Here is a 14325-nt window from a genome sequence, read left to right as displayed (position 1 = left end):
ACTGCGCCTAGAAATTCTGTCCATAAAAGTTCAGAACAGAATGGGTGACAAAGGGCAGCCTTGGCGCAGTCCAACCCTCACTGGAAACGTGTCCGACTTACCGCCGGCAATGCGGACCAAGCTCTGACACTGATCATACAGGGAGTGGACCGCCACAATCAGACAGTCCAATACCCCATACTCTCTGAGCACTCCCCACAGGACTTCCGGAGGGACACGGTCCAATGCCTGTAAGTCAGTTATGTAAGTCAGGTCACTTATGTAAGTCAGACCCAACAAGGTCATTTGTAAGGTTAATGTGTTTTGTAAAGACCATTTCCTGCGGTTGAGGCCCAAGAGTCCCAATTCCCAAGTTTACTGACTTGACTTTGGTTTCAGTGGCACTTGTTTCTATTGCTTGAATGGCCCCTCCCAACCTTTTATCCGTCCGGTTGTGGTTGTTTTTCCGTGTTCCCATGCATTGTGGTTTGGATGATGTAAGAGCTCAAACGCCATTGATGATGTCACACAATGCAACATGTACTGTGCATCTAGTCGGTAATGTATGCCTAGTGAAAAGACGATGGAGGTCGAGTGAAACAACACAGAATCTGGAATTGAAGACGTACAGATAAAAGAGAGAGAAATACATTTTTTAGATGTTTTCTTGTTGACAAAGTGATGTTTGTGTGATTGCGTGTGTTAGTAGGTCAGGAGAGTCAAATGTGGGTGACCTCAACACACATAATGACAGTGTTGTGATAAGATCACTGTTGGTCAGGCACCTGAGACCAGTTTGAACTGATTTTTTGCAGATAAGATATTTTTTTGTATTTTTCTTCTACATTTTATATATACTGTATATCCATCCATCCATCCATTTCCTACCGCTTGTCCCTATATATATATATATATATATATATATATATATATATATATATATATATATATATATATATATATATATATATATATATATATATATATATATATATATATTAGGGCTGCAACTAACGATTAATTTGATAATCGATTAATCTGTCGATTATTACTTCGATTAATCGGATAAGAGACAAACTACATTTCTATCCTATCCAGTATTTTATTTAAAAAAAAACAGCATACTGGCACCATACTTATTTTGATTATTGTTTCTCAGCTGTTTGTAAATGTTGCAGTTTATAAATAAAGGTTTATTAAAAAAAAATATATATATATATATATATATATTTTTTTTAAAGTCTCTGCGCATAGCATAGATCCAACGAATCGATGACTAAATTAATCGGCAACTATTTTTATAATCGATTTTAATCGATTTAATCGATTAGTTGTTGCAGCCCTAATATATATATATATATATATATATATATATATATATATATATATATATATATATATATATATATATATATATATATATATATATATATATATATATGTCTTCATTAGATTATCCAAAAAAATAGTGCTCGATACCGTGGTAGAGCGTAATATGTATGTGTGGGAAAAAATCACAAGACTATTTCATCTCTACAGGCCTGTTTCATGAGGGTTTCCTCAATCATCAGGAGATTTTCTCCTGATGAAAATCTCCTGATGATTGAGGAAACCCTCATGAAACAGGCCTGTAGAGATGAAATAGTCTTGTGATTTTTTCCCACACATACATATATATATATATATATATATATATATATATATATATATATATATATATATATATATATATATATATATATATATATATATATATATATATATATATATATATATATATATATATATATATATATATATATAAAAGCAAGGAAGCAGTAGACCACTCCATGATGTAAACATAGGCACGCAATCTTGTGATCATAGCGCCGCTATATATAGTTTGTCTGTGTTAGCGCTTATAATAATAACAATATCACTAATACTCAGTCAATATTCAAGTCACAAAATGGAAATTGAAGTTGTTGAATGGTTATTTATCGGATTTTATGGGCGGAATAGTGGAGCCACCATTGGCTCCGCTCTAAAAGGACTTTTATTTACGTTTATTTAATATTCAGAATGCATTAAAGGGTGGTCCTTCCCAGTTCCAGGTCCGAAACGGCTGTCAAACTGTCTCAGCTTGATGATATGCTCAGCCATCTACTTTTCAGGTGAGAGGCATGATGTATGATATACAATAAACTTACAGGGAGCAGGGAAGCAAGGAAGCAGTAGACCACTCCATGATATAAACATAGGCACACAAGCTTGTGATCACAGCGCCGCATTAAATTGTTCGTCTGTGTTGGCGCTTGTATTAACAATATCACAAAATACTGGGTGAATATTGAAGTCACGAAATGTAAATTGAGTTGTTGAATGGTTATTTATGGGCTGAATAGTGGAGCTCCCATTGGCTCCGCTCTAAAATGACTTTTATTTACGTTTATTTAATATTTAGAAAGCATTAAAAAAAATCCATCCATCGTCATGTCTTTCATAATGATTTTGAACAATAGGCAAAATACCAAAAACAGTGCAGTTCCCCTTTAAGTTTTATTCTATATATATTTTGATTTTCATGTGGGTATTGTATGTGTTTGAATATACTGTAAGTCATGTACAGCAGTGTTTTTCAACTACTGTGCTGTGAGATACAGTCTGGTGTGCCGTGGGAGATTATGTAATTTTACCTATTTGGGTTAAAAAAATATTTTTTGCAAACTAGTAATTATAATCTGCAAATAATGTGTTGTTGTTGAGTGTCGGTGCTGTCTAGAGCTCGGCAGAGTAACCGTGTAATATTCTTCCATATCAGTAGGTGGCAGCCGGTAGCTAATCACTTTGTAGATGTCGGGAACAACGACGATGGTTTGTCGGGATCACAATACGCAGACGACAGCGGGAGGCAGTGTGCAGGTAAAAAGGTGTCTAATGCTTAAAGCAAAAATAAACAAAAGATGAGTGCCGCTAAGAAAATGCATTCAAGCTTAGGGAAGGCTATGCAGAACGAAACTAAAAATGAACTGGCTGCAAAGTAAACAAAAACAAAATGCTGGACGACAGCAAAGACTTACTGTGGAGCAGACGGCGTCCACAAAGTACATCCGTAAAAGCCATGACGATCAACATAGTCCACACAAAGAAGGATAAAACAACTTAAATATTCTTGATTGCTAAAACAAAGCAGGTGCGGGGAATAGCGCTCAAAGGAAGACATGAAACTGCTACAGGAAAATACCAAAAAGAGAGAAAAAGCCACCAAAATAAGTAAAACACTATGCACGGGAAAACACCAAAAAAATAAAAATAAGTCAGGACGTGATGTGACAGGTGGTGACAGTACACCTACTTTGAGACAAGAGCTATATTGATGCATGCTTAGTTGTGGTTTAAAGTCATACCTAAGGACTTTGTACTGTCAACTGAGTTTCGTTTTTTAATGATTTCTGCTGGTGGTGTGCCTCCGCATTTTTTCAACGCAAAAAATGCGCCTTGGCTCAAAAAAGGTTGAACAACACTGATGTACAGTATCATTTTACATCCGTCCAATCGGAACCGTTTGAAGAAACTAAGTGGGGCGAGAAGACAGAGTGACGCTCAAACTCCTCAGGTGTGTCCGCCAAAACGCTCCTCCGTGAACGCGTCACGCCCTCCTGCTGTGTCCCCAGGGAAAGCTCTCACAGCCCCAGGCTATTGTTGGGACAGCCTGTCCCCTTTTGGGGACTACTGATTGGCTCTCATAGACACCAGGTTACACCTCAAAAGAACCCAGACTACCTTTTGTACCAGACTCCCTTGTATGCTAAACTAATTGTAGTCCATCTCACTCAATGTCAAAGATGGGATGGTTGGGAGCCACAGGTATTTATTTTGCACTGCTCTCTCTAACACAGGTAAATACCTTTTTTTTAAATCAAATATATCAATATTAGTCTAATTTGTCTTATATACAATGTTTTGTTATTGTTCTTATTTGTAGATATGTCATAGTGCAGAAGGTAAGTCAACAAAGGAGTACTGGAAGATAAAATATATACGCTTGTAACAACTTTCACATCAATATATATATATTTTTGTCCAGGCTGCCGAATCTTAACAGCTGCACCTTCTGGCCCGGCGTCTATTCTGGTGAAATGGGAACAATACACCGGGGCCACCAACTACTTTTTGGACCTTCGGGTGAAAAATAATACGAATATTGCACCTGTTGTCGTGACTCTGCCAGTCACCCAAACCGAGAAGATTGTCCAAGGGTTGCGTCCTGGAACTAATTATAGTGTGACACTCAAAGTCTTCCAGTTCTACTTTGTGGTGTGTGTGGACAGAAGTGAAGCATCTACAGGTAAAAAAAAAACCACCCCAAATATTGATATGACTAATTGATTAATTATTACACACAGATGAAAATGCACTTACGAATAGAATAGAATAGAAAGTGCTTTATTGATCCCTGGGGGAAATTCAGCACCACAGTTCACTCACAATAGACAATAAACACTTAGGTATTTTTTACATGTGAATAACATAAATACAGCCTATTATACAGCATTATTCACATGTGAATAATATAAATACAGTCTATTATACAGCATTATTCACATGTGAATAATATAAATACGGTCTATTATACAGCATTATTCACATGTGAATAATATAGATACAGTCTATTATACAGCATTATTCACATGTGAATAACAAAAATACAGTCTGTTATACAGCATTATTCACATGTGAATAACATAAATACAGTCTATTATACAGCATTATTCACATGTGAATAACATAAATACAGTCTATTATACAGCATTATTCACATGTGAAAAACATAAATACAGTCTATTATACAGCATTATTCACATGTGAATAACATAAATACAGTCTATTATACAGCATTATTCACATGTGAATAACATAAATACAGTCTATTATACAGCATTATTCACATGTGAATAACATAAATACAGTCTATTATACAGCATTATTCACATGTGAATAATATAAATACAGTCTAATATACAGCATTATTCACATGTGAATAATATAAATACAGTCTGTTATACAGCATTATTCACATGTGAATAATATAAATACATTCTATTATTTAGTATTATTCACATTTGATTAACATAAATACAGTATATTATACAGCATTATTCACATGTGAATAACATAAATACAGTCTATTATACATCATTATTCACATGTGAATAATATAAATACAGTCTATTATACAGCATTATTCACATGTGAATAATATAAATACAGTCTATTATACAGCATTATTCACATGTGAATAATATAAATACGGTCTATTATACAGCATTATTCACATGTGAATAATATAAATACAGTCTATTATACAGCATTATTCACATGGGGATAACAAAAATACAGTCTGTTATACAGCATTATTCACATGTGAATAACATAGATACAGTCTATTATACAGCATTATTCACATGTGAATAATATAAATACGGTCTATTATACAGCATTATTCACATGTGAATAATATAAATACAGTCTATTATACAGCATTATTCACATGTGAATAACAACAATACAGTCTGTTATACAGCATTATTCACATGTGAATAACATAAATACAGTCTATTATACAGCATTATTCACATGTGAATAACATAAATACAGTCTACTATACAGCATTATTCACATGTGAATAACATAAATACAGTCTATTATACAGCATTATTCACATGTGAATAACATAAATACAGTCTAATATACAGCATTATTCACATGTGAATAATATAAATACAGTCTGTTATGCAGCATTATTCACATGTGAATAATATAAATACATTCTATTATTTAGTATTATTCACATTTGATTAACATAAATACAGTATATTATACAGCATTATTCACATGTGAATAACATAAATACAGTCTATTATACAGCATTATTCATATGTGAATAATATAAATACAGTCTATTATACAGCATTATTCACATGTGAATAATATAAATACAGTCTATTATACAGCAATATTCACATATGAATAATATAAATACAGTCTATTATACAGCATTATTCACATGTGAATAATATAAATACGGTCTATTATACAGCATTATTCACATGTGAATAATATAAATACAGTCTATTATACAGCAATATTCACATATGAATAATATAAATACAGTCTATTATACAGCATTATTCACATGTGAATAATATAAATACGGTCTATTATACAGCATTATTCACATGTGAATAATATAAATACAGTCTATTATACAGCATTATTCACATGTGAATAACAAAAATACAGTCTGTTATACAGCATTATTCACATGTGAATAACATAAATACAGTCTATTATACAGCATTATTCACATGTGAATAACATAAATACAGTCTATTATACAGCATTATTCACATGTGAAAAACATAAATACAGTCTATTATACAGCATTATTCACATGTGAATAATATAAATACAGTCTAATATACAGCATTTTCACATGTGAATAATATAAATACAGTCTGTTATACAGCATTATTCACATGTGAATAATATAAATACATTCTATTATTTAGTATTATTCACATTTGATTAACATAAATACAGTATATTATACAGCATTATTCACATGTGAATAACATAAATACAGTCTATTATACAGCATTATTCACATGTGAATAATATAAATACAGTCTATTATACAGCATTATTCACATGTGAATAATATAAATACAGTCTATTATACAGCAATATTCACATATGAATAATATAAATACAGTCTATTATACAGCATTATTCACATGTGAATAATATAAATACGGTCTATTATACAGCATTATTCACATGTGAATAATATAAATACAGTCTATTATACAGCATTATTCACATGTGAATAACAAAAATACAGTCTGTTATACAGCATTATTCACATGTGAATAATATAAATACAGTCTATTATACAGCATTATTCACATGTGAATAACATAAATACAGTCTATTATACAGCATTATTCACATGTGAATAACATAAATACAGTCTTATTATACAGCATTATTCACATGTGAATAACATAAATACAGTCTAGTATACAGCATTATTCACATGTGAATAACATAAATACAGTCTATTATACAGCATTATTCACATGTGAATAATATAAATACAGTCTGTTATACAGCATTATTCACATGTGAATAATATAAATACATTCTATTATACAGTATTATTCACATTTGATTAACAAAAATACAGTCTGTTATACAGCATTATTCACATGTGAATAACATAAATACAGTCTATTATACATCATTATTCACATGTGAATAATATAAATACAGTCTATTATACAGAATTATTCACATGTGAATAATATAAATAACAGTCTATTATACAGCATTATTCACATGTGAATAATATAAATACAGTCTTTTATACAGCATTATTCACATGTGAATAATATAAATATGGTCTATTATACAGCATTATTCACATGTGAATAATATAAATACGGTCTATTATACAGCATTATTCACATGTGAATAATATAAATACAGTCTATTATACAGCATTATTCACATGTGAATAACATAAATACAGTTTATTATACATCATTATTCACATGTGACTAATATAAATACAGTCTATTATACATCATTATTCACATGTGAATAATATAAATACATTATACATTTACAGTACATGTACAGTCAAAAGGAACATATGCATTATACAGTCTGATGGCTGTCGGTATGAATGTATTATTGATTGTTAATATTGAGTATCTGCACCCTTATGTATGTTTCCTTCTCTCACTCTTCGCCTCAGTCCCTGATGCTTCCCAGATAGTAGCTGGGAGGACACTGTCAAGTCATTCCATTTCAATCACCTGGACCGAGGTTGCCTCCGCGGACCACTACTACCTGCAGGTCGCCTCCCAGGACGGCAGCCAAATGTTTAACCTGACCGTCACCGAGACGTCGGCGGTGGTGGCGGACTTGACCCCCTCCACCAACTACGACTGCTTCGTCTACACCGTCAACCATGCAGGCGTGGGCCGCCGGAGCAAAGTGAGGACCGTCACTACGTGTAAGTCACACCTTTTACGCTCTCTGGAGTTGTGAGCTGTATTGAAAAATATTGAAAACACTGACTAACTCATCCGGTATTAAAAATTAAGATATTATTTATTCCTAGGACCAGATAATTCGACCAGCTAATAATAATGCTCTATGATATTTCAGCATTTAAATTTCAACGATATTCTATCAAAATAATAACAGGTCAACTGTTTCAATATATTTTAATCACCCAATCAGCCGAGTGACAAAGTGGTGTGTTAGAAATATGACTCAGTACGATGCGGTACAGTTCTTCACATTTGAAAGGTAGAATCACAATATTAATAATTCACATATTTTCAAATTAATAGTTCCCAATCAAAACAGAGCATTGTTAATTACGGCTGCAACTAACAATTATTTTAATAGTCGAATAATCAGCGATTATTTTTTCGATTATTGGACTAGTCAAACGATTATTGCTTCTGATCTGCTGTGCACGTTCGAGTGTGAGTTTGAGTTTATTTGGAACATGCAAGCATGCAACATGATACATCACAATTTCCAGTTTCTCTATTCGACATGTTCGAAAAGGAGTAGGAAGAAGCAGAGCGTATTTAATCCTACCCCTTTTCTTTTACATAGCCGTTGCTAAAACTTTTTTTCACTTCCTGTTCTCAATTTATGTCAGGTTCAAACACTGATGACATCTATTAAACAGACAAGAAGCAAGGAATCATACAGAGACAGAGTTCAATTTGGCTCAATGAGGAGAGACGTTTGGGGCTGCACACTCAGTTAGAATCTCCCACCACGCACCCACGTGCTCCTCTATTTATTTGGGAGGTCCCTGGTTACATCACTGAGGCTGCTTCTGAAGGAAGGCAGCCTCAGTTGGACACCATATATGATTATTCAGAAATGCAAATGTGCTGACACTCGTGATATCGCCCTGTCTCTGCTTTGTCTGCGTCACGGTACTCAATGTTTTGGACACAAACACTGATAAGAGACAACTGCAATCCAAGATTGCAAGTTGTCCCTTTGCACAGATAGAAAAGTACAACTTCAGCACAATTGATAATAACTATAGCAACGGCCTTTAAGCATAAGAGTTGTGTGATAACTTACACATCATTATTCTAACAATGTATTCACAATATACTCCACAAGTAATAACAATAAAAATAAATAAATACATAATAATTGGTGAAGTACCGGTAAATTATATTTCATATGGTGAGATGAGTAAGATTATTTAGAAAATGAATGGATGGATGAGATAAATTCAGAATGTTTATCATGGTTCTTCTTCTTTGTACTTTGTAAACACTTTAAGTTTGAGGAGTTTCTTGAAGTGGATCATATTAGTACATTGTTTCCTTTCTTTGCTTAATCCATTCCATCATTTAATTCCACATACTGATATACTGAAGGTCTTAAGTGTTGTACGTGCGTACAAATGTTTGATATTACATTTTTCTATAAGATTATATTTCTCCTATTTATGTTTGAGTTTCTGGAGAATGAATACAGCATCCTGAGGCTCTCATCAAGCCGGTTCCAGATCTTTGGTCCCCTGCAGTACAACACTTCGAGCAGTACAAGCCAGTAGACGATGTTTACCTGATATCAGTTCAAAGTTAGGAGTGTTGTGGGCAGGCTGGGGACGATAGATAGGAACCAAGCTACAGAGCCTGAGATTCAGCCTGTGGATGACTTGATAGGTTAGACAAGCATTGTGATAAATATTGAACTCTGTCAGTGTTAAGAGAGGATAATTATGGAATAGATGTCGAGTGGGGCATTAAACTTGGACCATATGTTGTCTGGTTGTAGTGATGCAGCCTCCAGTGGGCGTCACCGCGACGCAAACTGGCCTGGACACAGCGAGGGTGACGTGGCAGCCAGTGGAGGATGTCCTCGTGTACCACGTGGAGGTCCAGAACACTGACGAACCAGGCGGTGAAGCAACTGTGTACAACGTTACTGACACCCGCCTTGATGTGGATAGCATCCTGCCATGTTCCACGTATACCATATCAGTGTCCTCATTCAACAACTTCCTGGTGCCGAGCGAGCCCACAGTCTACACGTACACCACTAACAGTGAGTCAACAGAGAAAACATAACATCACTAACCGGGTTATCAGAAACTAGGTTTACATGCGACTGCATACTACTACTGCAGGTATAGTCGTGGTCAAAAGTTTACGTACACTTGTAAAGAACATAATGTCATGGCTGTCTTGAGTTTCCAATCATTTCTACAACTCTTATTTTTTTGTGATAGTGATTGGAGCACATACTTGTTGCTCACAAAAAACATTCATGAAGTTTGCTTCTTTTATGAATGTATTATGGCTCTACTGAAAATGTGAGCAAATGTGCTGGGTCAAAAGTATACATACAGCAATGTTAATATTTGCTTACATGTCCCTTGGCAAGTTTACCTGCAATAAGGCGCTTTTGGTAGCCATCCACAAGCTTCTGCTTGAATTTTTGACCAATCCTTTTGACAAAATTGGTGAAATTCAGCTAAATTTGTTAGTTTTCTGACATGGGCTTGTTTCTTCAGCATTGTCCACACGTTTATGTCAGGACTTTGGGAAGGCAATTCTAAAACCTTCATTCTAGCCTGATTTAGCCATTCCTTTACCACTTCACCACTTTTTACGTGGGGCGGTATAGCTCGGTTGGTAGAGCGGCCGTGCCAGCAACTTGAGGGTTGCAGGTTTGATCCCCGCTTACGCCATCCTAGTCACTGCCGTTGTGTCCTTGGGCAAGACACTTTACCCACCTGCTCCCAGTGCCACCCACACTGGTTTGAATGTAACTTAGATATTGGGTTTCACTATGTAAAGCGCTTTGAGTCACTTGAGAAAAAGCGCTATATAAATGTAATTCACTTCACTTTTGACGTGTGTTTGGGGTCATTGTCCTGTTGGAACACCCAACTGCGCCCAAGACCCAACCTCCGGGCTGATGATTTTAGCTTGTCCTGAAGAATTTGGAGGTAATCCTCCTTTTTTATTGTCCCATTTAAAGCACCAGTTCCATTGGCAGCAAAACAGGCCCAGATCATAATACTACCACCACCATGCTTGACAGTAGGGGTGGTGTTCCTGGGATTAAAGGCCTCAGTTTATCTCCTCCAAACATATTGCTGGGTATTGTGGCCAAACAGCTCAATTTTTGTTTCATCTGACATCACATGGACAAAGATACGACCTTCTGGAGGAAAGTTCTTCAGGACAAGCTAAACTCATCAGCCCGGAGGTTGGGTCTTGGGTGCAGTTGGGTGTTCCAACAGGACAATGACCCCAAACACACGTCAAAGGTGGTAAAGGAATGGCTAAATCAGGCTAGAATTAAGGTTTCGGAATTAAGGTTTCCCAAAGTCCTGAAATAAACGTCTGGACAATGCTGAAGAAACAAGTCCATATCAGAAAACTAACACATTTAGCCGAACTGCACCAATTTTGTCAAGAGGATTGTTCAAAAATTCAAGCAGAAGCTTGTGGATGACTACCAAAAGCGCCTTATTGCAGGTAAACTTGCCAAGGGACATGTAAGCAAATATTAACATTGCTGTATGTATACTTTTGACCCAGCACATTTGCTCACATTTTCAGTAGACCCATAATAAATTCTTAAAAGACACAAACTTCATGAATGTTTTTTGTGACCAACAAGTATGTGCTCCAATCACAAAAAAATAAGAGTTGTAGAAATGATTGGAAACTCAAGACAGCCATGACATTATGTTCTTTACAAGTGTATGTACACTTTTGATCGTGACTGTATATATATACCAGTAGTCAAGGTTTTTGTGGTTTAGCCGTTATGCAGTGCTCAATACCTGAAGTATTTAGTTAGCCACCCATTGACAATCAATGGGTGGCTGACTAAATACTTTTTTGCCCCACTGTATATGGGCAGCACGGTGGAAGAGGGGTTAGTGCGTCTGCCTCACAATACGAAGGTCCTGAGTAGTCCTGGGTTCAATCCCGGGCTCGGGTTCTTTCTGTGTGGAGTTTGCATGTTCTCCCCGTGACTGCGTGGGTTCCCTCCGGGTACTCCGGCTTCCTCCCACCTCCAAAGACATGCACCTGGGGATAGGTTGATTGGGAACACTAATTTGGCCCTAGTGTGTGAATGTGAGTGTGAATGTTGTCTGTCTATCTGTGTTGGCCCTGTGATGAGGGGGCGACTTGTCCAGGGTATACCCCGCCTTCCGCCCGATTGTAGCTGAGATAGGCTCCAGCACCCCCGCGACCCCAAAGGGAATAAGCGGTAGAAAATGGATGGATGGATATATATATATATTTATGTATATATATATATATATATATATATATATATATATATATATATATAAAAGAGCTATAATCCACAAATATCCCCGGGGCCAAACTTTGGTGTACTTATTTCACCAGAAGGGTAAAGTATTGCCAGATGACAAAATAATGTCTCTATGTGTCTTCTAAGAACCTAAAAAAGTGTGAAAGTTGTGTTGTAAAAAGTTTGAGCAGGTGCGTAGGTAGCACGCGGTAGTAACACTCCTGCTGGGAGGTGGAGCTCCACTCTCACTATCTCACTCTCCATATTTTTAGGGACGAAACATACTGTAAACAATTTTTGCGTCTTTGTATCGACTTGGTATCAAAGTATACTTTTGACAACCCTACATGTAACATATGCTATAATGCTGTTTGACTTGCAGAGTTGACTCCGGTGTCAGCAGTATCAGTGGACTACAGCTGCGCCTCTCAGTCCGTTATGGTGCACTGGACCAGCGTGTTTGGAGCAGACTCCTACAGGGCCACGGCCATGGACCAGAATGGCACGCTGTTGACGTGCACCAGCCAGAGTACCAGCTGTAACATCGGTGGACTTCGCTGCGACCAGACCTTCAAGGTTCACGTCACACCTATTTCTGAGAACTGTGAGAACATGGCCAACTCCACCTGGGCCACCTTTGAGACAGGTGAGACTGGACATCGATACCGGTACCAAAATATTGGTATCGGGACAACACTACTCTGCATGTATATCTGATTGATGCGATACCTTTTGTGATTAATGCACTAAATGTGATAGCCCAAATGTTCATGTAGGCTTATGAATAAATGCAAAGTGAGCCAAAGGCCTTTCTTGAAACTGCAATTTTTAATTGATGGAACAAAACTAATTGTCAGGGACGCCCACGTGCTAATGCTATGCTAATAGCTTTCTCACATCGCTGAGGTTCTGGGTTTGGGCTAGGATAGGCTGCAGCTCACAATGACTCTGATCAGAATAAGTGATTGACAATGATGACATAATAATATAGTCAGGGTCGATGTCAAAGGTATAGATGTGTGTCCAAGTTGAAGGAAACGGAAACCGCATCTAAAATTATCTCATATATACCTAAACTACGAGGCATAATGATGCATTATGTACATGCAGCTAGCATAAATAGCATGTTAGCTTGCAGTCATGCAGTGACCAAATATGCCTGACTAGCACTCCACTCAAGTCAATAACATCAACAAGGCTCACCGTTGTGCATTCACGCACAGCATAAAAATTTTGATGGACAAATAGAGACAAAGAAGGAGTTGCATACTTGTACCTCACCTTTTTTGTAAGGGGCGCCGGAAGTTGGCAGACCCGTCAGCGATCCTGTTCTTTTCCCTGTAATGTTTGTCTGATCTTGAATGGGATTGTGCTGAAAATTGTAATTTCCCCTAATAAAGTATTTCTGATCTGATCTGATAAAACACGTCTTTCTGTGGCAGCATCAAAGAAAGTTGTACATGTAAACAAACTACGGTGCGTTCAAGGACTTCCAAATCCTCCCATCAGTGAAGTATTTTTAATGTAAACAGTGGGATTTCTAACAATTAGGAAGGTTTGTGTCATGTTTGTCCTCCTACAGAAACACTATTAAAACAAACAAAAAAAAATTTTTCCTCATCTTTTTCCATTGCCATACATTTTTGAAAAAGCTCCAGGGAGCCGCTAGTGGCTCGAGAGCCGCCCTAATGGTTTGTCCTGGAGATAAAGATGTAGTTCTGGTGGGAATACTAGGTTCCCTATTTTATTTTTGTCAAGTGGTTTTGCTATCTAAGTTCACACGTTTATTTGTGTACGGTCTCTAGGCGTTTCCTTTGAAAACTGATTATGCTATTGAGCTTTGCCAGATTCATCACAATGTGTTGTGTTCATCCCGCTTATAATGACCTCATGTTTGTGTTAAAACCTGAAACCTCATACAAAGCAACACAAAGAAACACTGTCATGCAGTCCTCAGTATCAGGGTCA

At 36.3% G+C, this 14325-nt stretch overlaps 1 protein-coding gene across 1 annotated transcript in view; it reads left to right on the top strand.

Moving 5' to 3' along the window:
- LOC133635404 (uncharacterized) overlaps positions 1-14325 on the top strand; it is a 109142-nt gene that overhangs the window by 9555 nt on the left and 85262 nt on the right. The window contains exons 2-5 of the mRNA XM_062028581.1: positions 4046-4306; positions 7781-8041; positions 9853-10122; positions 12740-13003. Coding sequence (XP_061884565.1) covers positions 7906-8041; positions 9853-10122; positions 12740-13003 — 670 coding nt within the window. The 5' untranslated portion in view covers positions 4046-4306; positions 7781-7905. The remainder of the gene's footprint in view (positions 1-4045; positions 4307-7780; positions 8042-9852; positions 10123-12739; positions 13004-14325) is intronic.

Source organism: Entelurus aequoreus, linkage group LG19, assembly GCF_033978785.1.
Source record: "Entelurus aequoreus isolate RoL-2023_Sb linkage group LG19, RoL_Eaeq_v1.1, whole genome shotgun sequence".
NCBI classification, from domain to species: Eukaryota; Metazoa; Chordata; class Actinopteri; order Syngnathiformes; family Syngnathidae; genus Entelurus; species Entelurus aequoreus.
Note: the sequence above shows the minus strand (reverse complement) of the source record. Positions and strands in the feature narration are given on the sequence as shown.